Consider the following 19,392-nt stretch of genomic DNA (forward strand, 5'->3'; position numbering starts at 1 on the left):
ACTAATTGAAGCTCTTAAGTCTTCTGTAAATCTCACTTCTTTCATATACACAGACCGTTAAAGCTCCAACAAAACTGCATAAATAGGAAGGTGTCCTGGTTGGGGCTGGCCTAGAGCTCCCGTTGGTCTGGCAGCGGGAGGAGTGCTGCAGCACCCTGAGACCCCAGGGGCTTCCCAGGTCCCAGTGCCCTCACCTGTGTGTGGGGGCGGGGGGGAGCACAGCTGGAGGGCTGGGCCCCGATTGGCCAATATTCCATGTCATGTGACATTGTGCTCACTATATAAAGGCAGGAGTGGGCTGGGAGAGGCTGCCACTTCTGGGAGTGTGGCTGTGGTGGCTTTGTGTTTGGGATCACTGGCTGGGAGCAGGCGGGTGTCAGTCAGTCAGTTGGTCGGTGGTGAGCAGCTGTATGGTACATTACCTGCTGATATTGCTGTCAGTGTATTATTCTGTTACTATTATTAAACTGTTTTTATCTCAACCTGCGAGTCTCCCTTTGCCCCTCCGATTCCCTCCCCATTCCCAATTGGGGGAAGGGTGGGTGAGTGACTGTGTGGCATTTAGCTGCTGAGTAGACTCAAACCACAACAGTCCTTTTTGGCGCCCAATGTGGGGCACGAAGGGTTGAGATAATAACAGATTTGATCTGTGTGTACTATCAAGTTTGTTATAATGTCAACTGCCCATCCTGTTATAATGTCATTTGCTTGGCTCCTAAAATCGTGGTTTTTGTTGCTGCAGTTGTGTTATACATCACATTACTTGCCATATGTAGTCCCCATGTTGTTGCTTATTACCCGTGGGAATTGGATTAAGATTTTTGCCTTGCTGTATTATGTAACTCTAATTTATGGCATGATAAAATCTTTGGTCCTGGGAGTTATGGGGCACCTACTAGAGTGGGTTAGTAACTATACTTTCCACCTTTTCTCCTTGGAAAGCCCACCCAAGGGGGAGATACCTTTTTCCATCTTCCCCTTCTCCAAGCTACTTGCAAGTATACTTGAGAATGCTGAGGACTCTGAATATGCATGGAATGCTCATATTAACGTTGTTGTCTTGTTTCTGGAAGCTGTAGTGTTCCTGAATGTGGTTCAGGTTCTGTTTCGGGTTAAGCAACTTTTTCTGAATACCACCCAGAGGTCTACCCCAGGGTTGGAGAGTTATGAGTGGCTGGGAGTGTGGGGTAGCATGGGCAAGTACCTAGGACAGTGGGGACCTCCAATGTTTTGGAACTTCACCCCTGAACATGTGCGGGATCCTGAGAAATGAGTAAAATATTTAGAAAAGGTGTGCTGTCATCCTGACACCTCAAGAGAGACGCAGATCATTGCAACATGCTGGGGCCTGGCCCATGCCTACCGAACCCCGCTTGCCACTCTGCAGTGTCCTCAAAAGGAAGACGTCTCTGCATCTGAGAGCAAAACAACCGACACTGCAACCACTCCGACACCCCCACCAGGCACTGCAGCCACTCCAACTCAGGTGACAGACACTGCAGCCAATCCAACCCCTATGATAAGTACTGAGGGTGAACTGGAGCATCAATCCACAACAGTATCAGTTGCTCCCATACAGAAGAAGAAATACACTAAAAAATCCCCTCTCATTGTAAAAGATGATGATGAACCAGGGCACTCACAAGAACAGGAGGAGGAGACAGAGCCAGTGGTAATCACCCGATCTCTATCCCTGAGTGAACTACGAGACATGAGAAAGGATTTCAGCCGCCATCCAGGGGAACACCTCCTTACCTGGCTGCTCCGATGCTGGGATATCGGGGCCAACAGTGTGGAATTAGAAGGTAGAGAAGCCAGGCAACTGGGATCCCTGTCCAGGGACGCAGGCATTGACAAGATTATTGGAAGAAAGACACAAATGCTCAACCTTTGGAGACAACTACTGTCAGGCGTGAGGGACAGATATCCCTTCAAGGAAGATCTTATGTGTCATCCAAGTAAGTGGACCGCCATGGAGAGAGGTATCCAATACCTGAGGGAACTGGCTGTGTGGGAGAAGGTTTATTATGATCCAGACAATGCACGGCTACCCACAGACCCAGATGAAGTCCAATGAACCCAGCCCATGTGGTGGAAGTTTATACGGAGTGCTCCATCATCACATTCGAATGCACTAGCAGTATTTGACTGGAGAGACGAAGAGGGACTAACTATGGATGACTTGGCTCGCTGACTCTGGCACTATGAAGAAAGTCTCTTTTCTTCCATCATCAGAGCTCTGGAGAAACTATCACAAGAAGTCCAGCAACTCAAAGAGGACATGTCCTACTCTCCACCTCCACAGACTAAGGTCTCGGCTATCAGGAGCAAATGACTCCCTACTCAAGCGAGACGGTATACACCACGGGGGAACCTATGGTATTACCTGCACAACCATGGAGAATATATGAGGAAATGGGACAGGAAACTCACCTACGTTCTAAGAGAGCGGATTTGAGAGTTGGAAGGAAGAACGGCTACAAATCAAGGTTCTTCCAGGATAAGTGCTGCTCCAGTCTCAGCTAATCAGTTACCCAAACAGCGTAGAAGAATTGACTTTGCTCCTGATCCTATGAGGAGAATTTCTGAGTCGTACTTACAAGAAGTGAGTAACCAGGATGAGACCGAGGTTCGCACAGACCGCACTAACCCCTTCATCAACAATGGATACTATGAGCAGCATTAGAGAGGCCCTGCCTCCAGCCAGGTGGAGGAGAGGGACAATCCTGTTTAGTGGACTATGTGGATTCAATGGCCTGGCACATCAGATCCCCAGGAATATAAGGCTTTAGTAGACACTGGTACCCAGTGCACCCTGATGCCATTGAATTTCCAAGGAACAGAGTCTCTCTGTATCTCAGGAGTGACAGGAGGTTCTCAACAGCTGACTGTGTTGGAGGCTGAGGTGAGCCTAACTGGAAATGAGTGGCAAAAGCACTCTGTTGTAACTGGCCCGGAAGCTCCCTGTATTCTTGGAATAGATTATCTCCGGAGAGAGTATTTTAAGGACCCAAAAGGGTACTGGTGGGCTTTTGGTATAGCTGCCTTGGAGGCAGAAGAAATTAAACAGCTGTCCACTCTGCCCGGGCTCTCAGAGGATCCTTCTGCTGTGGGACTGCTGAAGGTTGAAGAACAACAGGTGCCGATCGCTACCACGACTGTGCACCGACAGCAATATCGCACCAACAGAGACTCTGTAATTCCCATCCACCAACTGATTCGTCAACTTGAGAGCCAAGGGGTGATCAGCAAGACTCACTCACCCTTTAACAGCCCCATATGGCCAGTGCGGAAGTCTAATGGAGAGTGGAGACTGACAGTGGACTATCGGGGCCTGAATGAAGTCACACCACTGCTAAGTGCTGCTGTGCCAGACATGCTACAGCTTCAGTATGAATTGGAGTCAAAGGCAGCCAAGTGGTACGCCACAATTGATATCACCAATGCCTTTTTCTCCATCCCTCTGGCAGCAGAATGCAGGCCACAGTTTGTTTTCACCTGGAGGGGTGTCCAATACACCTGGAACAGACTGCCCCAGGGGTGGAAACACAGTCCCACTATTTGCCATGGACTGATCCATACTGCACTGGAACAGGATGAAGCTCCAGAACATTTACAATACATTGATGACATCATTATATGGGGGAATACAGAGGAAGAGGTTTTTGAGAAGGGAGAGAAAATAATTAAAATTCTTTTGAGAGCTGGCTTCGCCATAAAACGGGGTAAAGTCAAGGGCCCTGCACAGGAGATTCAGTTTTTAGGAATCAAATGGCAAGATGGACATCGTCAGATTCCAATGGATGTGATTAATAAAATAACGGCTATGTCTCCACCAACCAGCAGAAAGGAAGCACAAGCTTTCTTAGGTGTGGTGAGTTTCTGGAGAATGCATATTCCAAATTACAGTCAGATCGTAAGCCCTCTTTATCAAGTGACCCGAAAGAAAAATGACTTTTTATGGGGCCCTGAACAAAAGCAAGCTTTTGAACAAATTAAACAAGAAATTGTTCATGCTGTAGCCCTTGGGCCAGTTCAGGCAGGACATGATGTTAAAAATGTGCTCTACACTGCGGCCGGGGAGAATGGCCCTACCTGGAGTCTTTGGAAGAGGGCACCAGGGGAGACCTGGGGTTGATCCCTGGGATTCTGGAGTCGAGGATATAGAGGATCTGAAGCCCATTATACTCCAACTGAAAAAGAGATACTGGCAGCATATGAAGGGGTCCGAGCTGCTTCAGAAGTGATTGGTACAGAAGTACAGCTCTTCTTGGCACCCTGACTGCCTGTACTGGACTGGATGTTCAAAGGGAAGGTCCCCTCAACACATCATGCAACTGATGCTACGTGGAGTAAGTGGGTCGCACTCATCACACAGCGGGCTCGAGTAGGAAACACCAACCACCCAGGAATATTAGAAGTAATTACAAATTGGCCAGAGAACAAAGACTTTGGAATGTCACCAGAGGAAGAGGTGACCCGAGCTGAGGAGACACCACCATATAATGAGCTACCGGATAATGAGAAGCGATATGCCTTATTTACTGATGAGTCCTGTCGCATTGTAGGGAAACATCGGAAGTGGAAGGCTGCTGTGTGGAGCCCCACACGTCGGGTCGCAGAAGCTGTTGAAGGAGAGGGTGAATCCAGTCAAGTTGCAGAGGTGAAATCCATCCAGCTGGCCTTAAGTATTGCTGAGCAAGAAAAATGGCCAGTCCTTTATCTCTACACTGATTCATGGATGGTGGCAAATGCCCTGTGGGGGTGGTTGTGGCAGTGGAAACAGAGTGGCTGGCAGCGTAGAGGCAAACCCATCTGGGCTGCTGATCTGTGGCAAAATATTGCTGTTCCAATAGAGAACTTGGTTGTGAAAATACACCACGTAGATGCTCATATACCCAAAAATCGAGCAACGGAAGAACATCAAAACAACCACCAGGTTTACCAGGCTGCAAAGTTTAAGGTGGCCCAAGTAGATCTGGACTGGCAGCATAAGGGTGAAAAATTTATGGCTCGTTGGGCCCATGACTCCTTGGGCCATCAAGGAAGAGACGCAACATATAGATGGACTCGTGACTGAGGGGTGGACTTAACTATGGACATTATATCACAGGTTATCCATGAATGTGAGACATGTGCTTATATCAGGCAGGCCAAGCGGTTAAAACCTCTTTGGTATGGAGGGAGATGGTTAAAGTATAGATATGGGGAAGCCTGGCAGATTGATTACATCACGCTCCCACAAACTCGGCATGGTAAGCGTTATGTGCTCACAATGGTAGAAGCAACTACTGGATGGCTGGAAACATATGCTGTGCCCCATGCTACTGCTCGGAACACTATTCTGGGACTTGAAAAACAAGTACTGTGGCGGCATGGCACCCCAGATAGAATTGAGTCAGATAATGGTACTCATTTTCGAAATAATCTTATAAACACCTGGGGAAAAGAACATGGCATTGAGTGGGTATATCATATCCCCTATCATGCCCCAGCCTCTGGGAAATTGAGCGGTATAATGGGCTACTAAAGACCATGCTGAGAGCAATGGGAGGAGGAACTTTTAAGCATTGGGACACACATTTAGCAAAGGTCACCTGGTTAGTCAATACTAGAGGATCTGACAACCAGGCTGGCCCTGCGCAGTCAAACATTCTGCATATTGTAGATGGAGACAGAGTCCTGGTAGTGCACCCTAAAAACATGCTGGGGAAGACCGTCTGGGTTATACCTCCTTCAGGTAAAGGTAAGCCCATACGTGGGATTACCTTTGCCCAAGGACCCGGGTGCACTTGGTGGGTAATGCAGAAGGACGGGGAATTCCGATGTGTACCTCAAGGGGACTTAATGTTAGGTGAAAATAGCCAATAAGCTGTATTAGATTAGTCACCACACCACCCTACCAATGTTTTGTTATGGCAAACATGAACTTGGATGAAAATAGGACTGGTTCCAGCAACTGATGCCCAGCGACTGCCGCAGACTGTGAATACAGACACCATCAGATGCATCAGCCACCAGCTCCAGCTGCAACAGAGACTGCATGCCATCCTCCTGCCAGGTCCAAGGACACCTCTGCCCTACTGACTGAGCATTGCTCCTCCTGCCTGAAGGGGCTGTTATGACAGATGGAACCTGAAGCTATGGACCAAGTCAACTCATGATACATCCTGCAATGATGGACCATGGACTGAGGAAATGACATCTGTATGTGTATGTCTTTGACCAAGGAAGAGGATTGTAAATAACAATAATGTATTAGAAATATGGAACGTGAGCATAATGTAAAATGATATGGAATAAGGGGTGGATACTGTCCTGGTTGGGGCTGGAATAGAGTTCCCGTTGGTCTGGCAGCGGGAGGAGCTGCAGCACCCTGAGACCCCAGGGGCTCCCCAGGTCCCAGTGCCCTCACCTGTGTGCGGGGGCGGGGGGAGCACAGCTGGAGGGCTGGGCCTGGATTGGCCGATAGTCCATGTCATGTGACATTGTGCTCACTATATAAAGGCAGGAGTGGGCTGGGAGAGGTTGCCACTTCTGGGAGTGTGGCTGTGGTGGCTTTGTGTTTGGGATCACTGGCTGGGAGCAGGTGGGTGGTGAGCAGCTGTATTGTACATTACCCGCTGATACTGCTGTCAGTGTATTATTCTGTTACCATTATTAAACTGTTTTTATCTCCACCCGTGAGTCTCCCTTTGCCCCTCCGATTCCCTCCCCATTCCCAATTGGGGGAAGGGTGGGTGAGTGACTGTGTGGCATTTAGCTGCTGAGTAGGCTCAAACCACAACAGAAGGTAAGCAAGCATTTTCCAGGAAAAGTAGTATGGCCTATAACACCAAAATTACAGCTGCCTTCCATAATGAACAGGCATTTCACACCTGCAGCAGAATAAATCAGACTTTGTCCTCTCAAAGCAACCTGCAATCCATTTCTCAAAGGATTTTTTTGAAGATTTCTCTTGGGGATGGCAAGTGAGGTGAACAGTGGAGGAATAAGAAGGGAGAGAGGCCGAAAAAGTCTTAGCCAGGTTTTGATTTATCCAGTATAAGTGCTGGACAATTTTTTAGGATGTTGATCACATTTTATGAGAGTTCCTGTTACAAAGATGGTGCTCAAAGTGCATGATAAATTATGGTTAAATACATCCATGATATATCATGATCCAGAAGTCTGCATTTCCATGGGTTTGTAATTAATTGAACACCTGTAAGTATATAATCCTTGGACAGACAGTTATTGGTATTTCATGTTGTTTTGTCTAATGCATTTCACTATTGTCTTTGTTGAAAGCTTATAATAGTCCATCTGCCTTTGAGAAACTGTACTGTGCAAAATGTATACAATAGTTCACACACATAGGAGTAAATCTGTTCTGGGCCTGGGCACACTGACATTTACACTGGCATTTAATGGGCACAGCAGAGTAGTAAGTGATGTCCTGTAAGTCTTTCATATAACTGTGTTTCAAAATTATGTTCTACTTCTCACAAAGTGTTGATCACTGCTATTTGTCAGTCAGAACCACTGAAAATTTGTTTCTGTCTTTCAGGAAAAGTGAATATTTTATTAAAACTTTTTTTTTTTTTTTTTTTTTTTTTTTTTTTTTTTTGCCAGACAGTCTAGAAAGACAAGAAAGTCTTAAAATATCAAAGACAGCAAAACAGCAAGGAAACATGAACTACACAAAATCTGTTCATATGGTTTTAAAAATCACTGCTTCTGATTTTCTAATTGAAAAAAATGCAGGTTAGTATAAAATTAGTGCCTCTGACACTGTGACACTACATATTTAAAAACCAACAGCGTATTTGTAGGATTCCTTGTTTTGCAACAGGTAAATATAACAGTCCATTTATTTCATATGGCTAGTGAACTGTTCAACTTCATAATATCTGAAATATAAATGTTTATATATGAACTCTCTATTTATATAACTCTATTTATATAACTCTGTTATATATGAGCTCTCTAGTATATTTGTTTGAGATTATTTAATGAGTCTTAAATATCTAGGACTTGAAAATCTAGTCATGCTAAGCTGCACTTACTGCATTTCAGAACCCAAACTTGCTTACATTGTGATGCAAGAAACATTTAAACATCTAGCTGGCTTTAAGTGTATGCATTAATCCTGCTGGTCAGTAACTCTATAAGTATGTGCTTAACATTTTGCAAAATATGGCCTTCTGATATTATTTTTTTAAATTTACTCCTGTTTTAAATTTAAGGTCCTAAAATGAAGAGATAGTATCTTTGAAAGTTACTGTCTTCAGCTTTGACAGCTAGAATTTTCTGTTCCATCCTTCAGTGTTAATTATTACTAGACATACTAAAAAAATATTTGATATATTTAAAATTTAATTTAAATACAGTATCCTCTTTTAAATCAGATAACCTTGTTACTTTACTGTGCTGTTTGCCTTCATGCAAGTGTTACTTGTGTTGTTTTGCTTTCCTACTAGCTTTTCTACTAGCTATTTCCCCCAAATAAATAGAAATAAATTAAGAAATTTGCATATTCAAATTTTGTAGCTCTAATTTAAACTGCAAAACAGAGCCACTTTTAGTGCATTGATGTATCAACAAGCTTAATTCAATAGGTTAAGAGAAAACCTGAAAATAATACAGACTCCTGGCATTAAGGTTTTTGGTTTTACACCTTCTCTTTTGGAGATACACACACCATAACTTTTCCTGACAGATCCAGGTAATTTAAAGGGATGGGGGAAAAAGTCACACAAGAATATTTATTTTATTATGCAGGTTTTTTTTTTTTTTAATTTTGCATTAAAGAAAGGAACTTCATCAACATTGATTGTCATTTACAGAAAACATTCAAAAATCATGTGTGCATTATTATGGAATGCTAACAGTATTGAACTAATAATTTACAGGACATAAAATAAGACAAAAATCTATTACATTCTAAAGTAATATAGAACCTTTTCATTTGACAGGGATACTGGTCCTACAAAATTCATGATAAAAAATAAAATGCTCAACGGTCACTTTCTAAATGAATCAGGCTGTAATTTTACTCACATACACATAAATTAGGTCGGTTATATTAAACAAGGGAGAAAGATCAGAAGAAAACTGCAGATGTAAAAATGCTGGATGAACTCCTGGCTCCATGGAAATTTGATGAGGGGTTTTGCTGTTGGTTTGAATGGAGCCAGATTTTTACCCAGTATGTCATGGTTCATTTGCGGTTTTGTTTTTTGCATCTACAAGCCAGTTAAGATACATCATAATTATTATACAATTAAGCTTAAAACCCAAAACATCACTGTTGACTATGAGGCATTTGATTTTAGAAAGGAATTTTTATTCAACTTTTGAGAGTGATTCATTTTGAGTCTCATTTTGATTGTTTTTTATCACACTTCTTGACAGGCAATGCAACTCTTGTGTGTTACCAACAGTGGCAAGCATGCTTATCAAGTAGCAAACAACACACCCCCAAAACTCAAATCAAATTGATTTACAACAATATAGCTACAGCCAAGCACCAAATAGCTCAGGGCTTGGAGATCTGGGTCTTAACATCTCATTTCACTCTAACAAAATGAACTGGAAATAGGATAAAAACATTAGATATTTGAAAGTGGGAAGTATATGAAAAATCAGTTTCTCTCATAATCCTAAAAGCAAGGAAGCATTTTCAGGGATATTTCAAAAATATTAGAAAGTTTCATTTAAATCTAAATATCTATTTTAATTATGTTTTTCTTCTTTTATAAATTGGTAATCATAAAATACTAGCCATTAAATTCATATTGGGATGCCGGAAAAAGCATCCAAATACTTTGCATGCTATTTATGCTCCTGCCTGTGTTATTATAGCTGTTGATAAACTGGACATAATTTCTTTTTCTATTATGATCTTTAAAACATGTATTTGGTGAAGGTCAGTTATGGCTTCGGATTTCAGCTAATGAGTGACCTGACCTCAAATTTGAATAAGAAATTAAAGGCTTACAAAAATATTTTGCTCATTGGAAAGAAAGAAATGTTTCTATTATTATAATTCATGCCAGAAGGATTCATAAAAGCCATATGCTGTAAGGAAACATTATTTGTTTGAGCAACCTTTCTTCAAATTAGTCAAATACAGTCTGCAGGTATTAATACAATACTCACTGTACTGACTCACTGGGATCATGTTTCATTGACAGTCCCATCTTTTTTTTCCCCATTACAAACAGAAGTATACACTAAACATCAACGGCTGGTCAAAAGGCTTTATCTATTACAATCAGTTTCCATAAAAACTGAAGAATACATTACACTTACAGGAAGCAAGTACATAATTTGCCCTTTGATGTTTTTCCTCTTTAAAAAAAATCATTACAAAGTCTTATGCTTAAACAGAGACATAGAAAAAATCAGTGTATTCACTGTCCCAAGATATTTACAGCAAAAATTATAGAGACAGCATACATAGTATCAGACCTTCCACAAGCATATATTAAAAGTAATTACATTTGAAAAAATATTTTATTTGTCTTCTACATTTCTACAATACATACTCAGGTATCTTTCTTTTTGTTTTGTTTGTTTAATTTTTAAGTAAATTTCTTTAATCAGATGAGGCAGAGAGTGCAGCTGTAAAATAAGGGATTTTGTTGCTATTCTGATTACTATTTTATTTATACCATCCTTTCATTACAACCAGAGTAATTAGTTTAACATGGGAATTATCTCATAGTGATTAGCATAAATCTCAAAATACTCTATGCATTTGATTTAGCTGGGTGTTGATAACAGCTTAGAGTTAGGTTGTGCTTTATTTGTGGCCACAAGTACAATCACAGAGCCGCTCTCTGTAGCCTAATAGAGGTCACATTGCAGTCATGCAAGAGGCAAAGACTATCACGGCTAGTTCACTTGCTATGCTACTCAGTGGCTTTTTAAGAATAAGTGCATGAATAAATCCCCATCTACTGCACAAGAATGTGTGGTCCACACTCTGTAGGGTTAAATGAGTATTACCGTTTCTTACTAACAACAAAACACCTTTTTTGCCTGATTCTGACACTGAAGTGACACATTAAAAAAACACAAATGTAGTGCATCTGAATCTGAATCCCCAAAGTCAACAGCCTAATGTAGTTACTTTGACTTATTAAGCTGTGTGTCTAATCAAGACAAGTATAAGTGCTTTTTTTTTTTTTTTTTTTTTTTTAAATATATATATATATATATATATATAAGCTGGTTTTATCTGGAACAGTCTTCAAGGTAAAGTCCGTTCTTTCCTGTTCTTTGTGGTTGATCTGGCCCTGCTTGTTTTTCAATGCAGTTGCATTCCTGTTGCCCAAATAAGGGACCAATGTGATCATAATATTGAAAACTAGGAGATGTTTAAAATTCTGTCCAGACAGAGTTTTATATTGAACATACTTTACTGCTGCCAGTGTATAGTCATAAACAAGGACTTCAGCCTTTTCTTGAAGCACATACGTTTTTCTCAACAGCAGTATCTTTGATTACAAATTAGCAGCTCCATCTAATGAATCCAACAAATATGCAATAGCACTGTGATATCTACATTAGATGAAGTTTTTCTTTATGTTATTGTACAGAAGACCACGTGCAAAGCAAACGATTTCTGCAGGTACAGTTACAAAGAAACACTTATATTTATTGCTGCTATATCCAATGATGTTTTCTTTCACTCTCCTTATGTTCTGTGCTTGAATTGTGAGGATGATGAAATTATGTAAATGTAGTACATCATGTTACTGAACTCACTGTGAGCAGTATTATCCTCACTGCCTGTAGTAACACCCAGGAAACATCTCTCCTTTCCCAGAGCATTTTGTGCATTGCCTTATTCTCTCAGCACAAATGAAATGCAAGGATTGTTTGGAGAACACTGACACATCCATCATGTCACTGGACATTCAAGCTGCCTTTTTAGGAGAGTTACTGATCTGTGAGCTACCACTGTAGAAATTTTAGGTCTCTTCTTTCCACAATGGCATTTGTCTGCAGACTGTATACACAAGTGGGTTTTATAGATAAGCGATCTGCTGCAAACCACTTCTGGGATGGTAAATGACTAAGTTGTTGAGCTCATTGTCACACAGTCTTACTTGCAAGGACAACACATGCAGGGAAAATACAGCTAAGTGAGAACATGGAGTCTGGGAGGAAAAGGAGGAACGAACCTGCTTCCTGCCTCTTGGGTGGAGCCTCCCTTGCAGGCTACAGTTAAGGATCAGCTTTGAGAAAGAGCAAGATGAATCATTTACCACTCCAGGCCTCGTTCGTTAGGAGCTAGGAGGAAAAGGAAAAGGAAAAGAGGCAAGATCCTCGGGCCAGAAGACTCTTCTTTTTAATGGGCAAGTATCATGCTAAAAGAATTTCAGTCACTCAGATGTGGCTCCCAGCAACCTGAAAGGCTAAAATTGAAATTGCAATGGGGTAGTTGGCAAAGACTGTGATTATGAAAACCTCGAAGCATAGGGATGTTAGCCTTTCCCTTCCACCTCTTGAAGTCTTCCACCTATCTTCTAAGTAGGGAGTTCAGAAGGTGGAGGGAGTCAAACCCCATGCATACTCACTGTAAGACCAGGAGCAATGATTGTACTGAGTGCTGAGGAAAACCTCTTGGTTGAAGACCTGGAATTAACCCAATGACTGGCAATATAATCCACTGCAATTTGCCTTTCTTTGAGTGTTCTTTTAATGATAGGTCTATAGAAAACATGAGGTATAAAACTAGGGATAAGCAGAAGCACATTTCAGAATTCTAGGAAATGAGAATATTTTTCACTAGTGCAGTATAAAATAGGGTCATGTTTGTTTAAGGTGAGAAAAAGTCTGGTTGTACCATGGAGAAGCATTGCTGCAGAGGCCTGGCGGTAGCTATGATTTTGTGCATCCCTCAGAGGAAAGGGTAGCTGTTAACCACTTTATACTGCTTGCTCTTTAGAATCATTTCTCCATGTGGTAGCTCAGTGTAACTTTTGCTGTCATTGCTGACATACTATTATTCATTCTACATCTTAACCTTTCTTCTTACATTCCTGCAGCAATTCTGAATATGAGCTCACATTAATGGTGCCTAAACTCAGTACCTTTAAACTGCACTTTCTTTTGTCAGTTTTCTAAATTCAGTAACTAGTACAAAGCTCACTTGCATTTTGTTTCCAAAAGGACTTTAACATCACAAACTGATGGGTCAGTAGGGCTCCACTGACTGTGAAACAACGGGTTAAGTGAGGAAAGCTTCGAGCTGAGGAAATGCCGACAGTGAATTCAGTTTATACCAATGTTACTTCTAACCACTGGCTTGAAAGCCTTGTCTGGGTTGCGTTCATTTGGGCAGCTCAACCCGTGCCCTTCAAAGCCTCTAACGTTCTCTTCCTTATTATCACTGTTATATTTATATAGTTATTTTTAGTAATGAAACATCCCTGAGTGGCATAGAGTGCAACATCTGCGTCAAGCAGTGATTGTCATTTACAAAGCGTGAAACTTAAAAAGGAAAGAAGAGGACTGGGTTTCCAACACACTGTTCCTAATGGAAGTCAGAGATAGGAGTTAGTTTCTAGAGTGGAGGCAGAAAGTGCTGGGGCAGTTGGTAGGTCTAAATACACTATTTTGTTACTTCCAGAGAAAAGCAAGCTGTTCTGTCTCAGGTTTCCATTTCGTATGTGCTTAGACATAACTTATTTGGACAAAAAACTCTTTCATGTTTCAGTTTGATCTTATTTCCCAGTGCTATATTCCTGGGATGTCCAACAGACAATGACTCTGAAAATAGGAACCAGGTTCCAGGCTGGACCTTAGGTCTTCTGGGAACAGCAGAATCAATGAAGAGTCAGGAGGAAGGAGGATCCGGGGGCAAGACTTTCAAATGTGCTTTGTAGCGTTGCTTTAGAGGGGGTGAAAAAGACAACGGACAGGTGTCATCAGCTGCACATCTCTAACTGTGCTGCTTGGCCATTTTGAGAGACAGCCTTGGGGCAGCTCCCACAGCCCATTGGTTGGAGGCTGAGAGGGCAGTGCACAAGAGCGTCTTTGCACCTTCTTTGTGTAGAAGTTGTTACGTCAGGAATCCCTGCAAACTATCCCAAAGGGAAATGTACACCTGTGTAAGCTGCCACCATGAAAACAAACAAAGAAAATCACATAATAAAGCTCATGTTCGTGGACACATCTGGTATTTGCTCCACCTGGAGCACCATAACCTGGCACAAGCACTGAGACAACACTGGCACCCAAGATGCAACAGGAGGAATGAACTGATCCCTGTGAAACTGAGCTGAAATGAACAATGGGAAGCGTGAAGCAAAAGTATTAATATGCAAGTATGAGAATAACACCTGACTTGTACTCTGCAAAACTCAAAGCGGGCCTCAACACCAAGGTGCTCACCAAGGTGTTGAGCACATCCTGTGTGGTGCTGACATGCGTCCATTTTCAGTGGCTCTAGTTAGGACTAAGGGAGCCTAACAACTTGCAGAATCAATTCCTAAATGCTGGCTATCACAAATCAATCAAAATATATACACTACTTTTGGAAACTAGTTGGCTCAACTGAGTGCCTTCTATTACCCTGTTTTTCTTTTTCTCTTTTTTTTATTTTTCTCTTTTTTTTTTTTTTTTTTTTTTTTTTTTTCCCCAGAAATCACTAAAGCAGTCTTTCCATTAGAAGGAAATATGACTCTTGGAACTAATTCTTTATACAAAGAGCTGGCAAGAGTCACATTTACACCAAAATTAAGTCTCTGTGGTAGTGTAATGAACAGCCTACATCTGCTTCCTTCACGCCAAGGATAATTTAGATAAATGTAGTTGAATTATCTGAGAGAAATGCTAGAAGTAGAAGATTTAATACATGTTTTAAATATCCTTTTGTTAAAGATCCCAGGTTAATCAATCATTAAAAAATGTGTCCCATTTGAAAAGCTTGTCACTGAAAAAATCAACAAACACAACCAGTTACTACAGAGAGTAGATGTGAGAAATCACAGTTTTGGAGGTTTAATTGAAGGGCTTCAGATATTACTGTGGACTAATGAAAGCCAAGAAGAAGTAAAGTGCAGCACTAATATTTTCTGAAATGCATTTTTTGAGTGGATTATGCAATTATTTACTCAAATTCAATCTATTATTTAAAGTTTATGGATAACTTGAACATATTAAATCCAATATCAAGACTTTGAAATTTTGAGCATAAATGATTATGTATCAAAATCAGCAACAAAAATCCAGCCTGTATCATGTGATTGTTAATTTTTGTTCTAAAGTCAGCCAATGGAAGGCAAAAGAGGCACTACTTTACCTATCCGACCAATCCCAAATCACATAAAATGAAATAAAATTTATCAGCCTTTGTTACCACGAATAAATAATGTATGAGAATTAATTTTTATTTTCCAAATAAAAACCAAGGTTATTTGCTCAAATTCTGTAAAAGTAGTAAGCAAGCTATTGATAATTAACCTTATTTGAAGATAAAAATTTGTTTGGCAATGTTTGTAATTGTTCATACAAGCTATTGCCTATCAATGGCAATGAAGATTTTGTATACCAGCATCTTAATACTTTTAGGACAAAAAGCAAGAATCAATTTTTATCCTAGGACTGGATACTGCTACCTTTGTGGTCTCTGGCAAGTCATTTAACTTCTTCTCTTTCATTTCCGCATCTTTAAAAAGTGGCAGTAATCCTTACTGATTGAAAAGGTCATGAGGTTGCAGTGATTTAAGAACCGTGCTTTAAGGATTAAAAGCCCTGTGGATAATGATTAAATAATGTCTTTTTCACTGGTGATCTTCATTTGGTTATCTTGCCTAAGACATAAATCAAAAATCCGAAGGACCGAATAGCTTATTTGAAAAGAACAAAACATTTTCAAGATGTAACACTAATTGTGAAGGACTATTTATAAACATGACAAACGTCATCACTAAGAACAGTAATATTTATCACATATTCTGTATTTCTGTGTGTTGGCTAAATATGTTACTTTTGATATACTGAAAACAAGTTTATAAAGGATTTGAAACAAATATATATGTGTGTATTCTTCAGCTGGAAAACAAGAATCACCGGCAGTTAAAACTGAGCACTTATAGAGTTCAGTTTGACTTGATATTTTTTTCTCAGATAAATTCACAGGAGTAGTACATAAATATTGTTAATGAAGTTTTTTGATATTAGAGAGAGTTGGAGTTTGGGGTCCTTTTCATGGATTTGCCATGTAAAAGGGACTGCAAGCAGATGAATCACTTTAAAAGGGAATGCCAGTCTTAGGGTTCAGATGGTATAAAGAAGCATCAAGAGCAATGCTTTATTATGTAATTGAAGATGTTTTAATGTAATCAGTAAAGATCAGAAAACGTGCTGTGAATTTGGAGCAAAAAAGGTATTTTAGAAATTGGTGTTCTATAGGACTAAGTAATCTTGAAGAGTATGTCATGTTTGCAACAAAATTCTCAGCACAAGTAACTTTGATGTGCAGGTTTTTTTTTTTTTTGTTTTGTTTTTTTTTTTTTGTTTTTTTTTTTCTTCTTGGAGTTGTAATGGACCTGCAGAGAAACATTTGTTAGCTGAGAGTTTATAACTGGTCTTGTGTCTGGTCTGGCATTACTAAAACAGAGCAAACTAATGTTGATGTTGTCTACACTGTATTCTGTCATGAAATATGTAAAATTGAAAACCAGCTGATGGAGTGCAAGGGAAAACTTCAAAAAGTACTTGGAATAGCCTGTGAATTACTTGGTCACGCAGAAAAGGGAACAGAAGGTTGAGACCAGAGCTGTACAAGTCTGCTGGAAAAGCTGGAGGCATTAAGTTATCATGCAACAAACCAAGTTTCTGTCCCTGCCCCGGGGCCCATCTGTTTCCCCGTGGGCTCCCTGCGACACCGCTCTGCTGCGCAGCCTGGCAGACAGTGGGTCCTTCGGCCTCCCTGACAGTGTGCTCCACCTTGCCTTGCCTCAGAGTGCACTGACTTCTACATGATCTGAAATAAATCCACCTGCTCGTGATTCTGCCTTCACTTCATTTCTTCTCTAGTGTCCACTTCCTCTTATTTCTGCTCTATTTCCGCCATGGGTGTCCCCAGACGAGACTTCTCCAAAAAAGCTTACAATAGATAAAAGTGGCGGTAAGGGCAGAGCCGTCGCAGAAACTGAATCTGTCTTCTATAGCTAAAAAGTCTGTGTTTTGTATCTCTGGCAGAATCCAAACACATTAATCATGACTGCTAATTAAACTTAATTAATCCACAAGATTAAGTCCATGGCAGTCTTCCACTCCCCTCTGTGTTTGCCTTTGGTTTTGCAAGCAAATGCACATAAAATCAATTCACAGACAGACAAAAAGAAAGCCTCAATCCTTTGCTCCCCTCCTGAAGTGCATCTAAAATCAACCTTATATATGTATATATATACAGTTATATACATACAGATGCATGCATATATGCATGTGTACGTAACATACATATATGGATGTGTGTAATGGAAATCATCAATCCCATCTAGATGATGGCTATGTCAGAAACAGTGACAGCTATATTTGCCTTTGCAACCACGGATATTGCTTACTTTGACTTTCCTCCTGCTTCCCTCCCTTCCTCCCTCTGCTACTACCCTTCAGAGCTACATTTTAGGCTTCCTATGGTTTTTACTGAGTTCACTGCGTGTTTTATCATTGAGTTCAGTGAAAAACAAACCAAGTCTTGCAACTACTTTTCAAAGAAGTGTATATAAAGCATAATCATGTGTTAAATCAGAAAAATGTACGTGTGGGATAGTCTACATTTTTACTCCACGTTTCAGATACTTTACTGACATCAGGTCCTACAATGTTTACTTTTATATATGTTCTATCCCTGTAACAGGGAGAAAATTAAAAAAAAACTTTTCTTGTCTCCACTAAAATCATCCAGACAAGGCTTTTTGCACCATTGATACATTCCTGATGTTAGATTTACAGACTGCACACAGGCACTACATTACACATATCTCAGAAGTGATCCTGTCATTACACATCGGCAGCTGATGATTTAACTCTGACTGGCAAAGCAAATCTTGATTGCCCAAACTAAATCTAATATATTACTTGGAGAGTAAGAAATGCATGACAGCCAGGCTGAGCATCCTTTAAAAGTAGGCATGGGATTTTTAAGCTACAGCATGTATGCATGTAATACCTACATATATATATATATATGTGTGTGTGTGTATATATATATATATATATAAAAGTATATACCACATATATACATATGTGTATTCCATACATGCACCAATTTCCAAGACAGCTACAAATTTCCACATGCATTAAACTATCTAGAAACATAGAAATAGGCAAGTCTAATAAGTGGAATTTTCTTAAATTATATTTGAACAATAAACAGCAAGAGTAATACTGCAAAGTACTGCTCTATTCTCATGTATATCTACAATAAAATTCTAGGAACAGTTGTCTCCCAAAACATTCCCCAATAGAAAAAAAAAAAAAAAAAAAAAAAAAGTAACACCCAGTGTCCTATATTTGTATATTCATTGTCAGTTCAAAAATAAAAAAAAGTAAACAAAGAAAAGAGAAAAAAGACATCCCCACTCAGAGTTGCATATTTACATTCTTCAAACTGTAGCGGTGAAAAATAATTCTATTAAGTGCAGGACATTCCTAATGTTGCAGTAGTGACATTTTTAGTAAGTTCTTCATGAAAACATTTCTTTTTGTCTTAACAGTGACGCATTCCATGACTACATGAAAATTCTATTATCCCCTTCACTTGCAGCCAGTGGTTGAGTCTGGATTGAAAAGCTCCTTGTATAATGGAGGAAATAGTGTGTTCACTATATCTGGATGAGATTGCTTAAATACCTGTAGTTTCTCTCCGTGCAAGTTGCAAAGTGCAGTAATGGTTGGTATCTTGGCTATTAACTGTGAGACATTAAAATAAAAAGAAAAGGAAGGGGTAGAAAGTAAATTTAGTATAAATTACAGTTTCCAAAATGAACTACATTAACAGCTTATTGGGTAACTGAATGCAATGCTCTGAACTCCATCAAAACTACCCATCCAAAGGACCAGACATTGTTCTTACTGTAAGAGGCTAAAAACCATTGTCCTGGAAATTTTAGGCAAGTGCCAAATCTGGATTTAACAAGGAACTGCCTCCAGGGTTATTTTTTTAAGGCAATCTCATTCTTGCTAGGGTACCAATTAAAAAGATTAGTGGATTGAACAAAAAATGGAGTAAGAGGAACCAAGGACAAGAGCAAAATGAGCCTTACTTCACCTATATGTTGCAAGCACATAGTATGCTGCTTTTAACTTACGTTAATGTGGCAATATGTGGAGAAATGGCTACAAAATTGAAAAAGAAAAAACAAATAAACAAATTAGAGCCAT

The 19,392-nt window shown here is 40.2% G+C and overlaps 1 protein-coding gene across 2 annotated transcripts in view; it reads right to left on the reverse strand.

The window, feature by feature from the left end:
• Positions 1–10,104: 10,104 nt before the first annotated feature.
• RORB (RAR related orphan receptor B) overlaps positions 10,105–19,392 on the reverse strand; it is a 142,508-nt gene continuing 133,220 nt past the window's right edge. For both annotated transcript variants that reach the window (XM_033010447.2, XM_033010438.2), the window contains exon 10: positions 10,105–18,921. In XM_033010447.2, coding sequence (XP_032866338.1) covers positions 18,766–18,921 — 156 coding nt within the window. In that variant the 3' untranslated portion in view covers positions 10,105–18,765. The remainder of the gene's footprint in view (positions 18,922–19,392) is intronic.

Source organism: Tyto alba, unplaced genomic scaffold (genome assembly GCF_018691265.1).
Source record: "Tyto alba isolate M040663 unplaced genomic scaffold, T.alba_DEE_v4.0 Super-Scaffold_13, whole genome shotgun sequence".
Taxonomy (NCBI): Eukaryota; Metazoa; Chordata; class Aves; order Strigiformes; family Tytonidae; genus Tyto; species Tyto alba.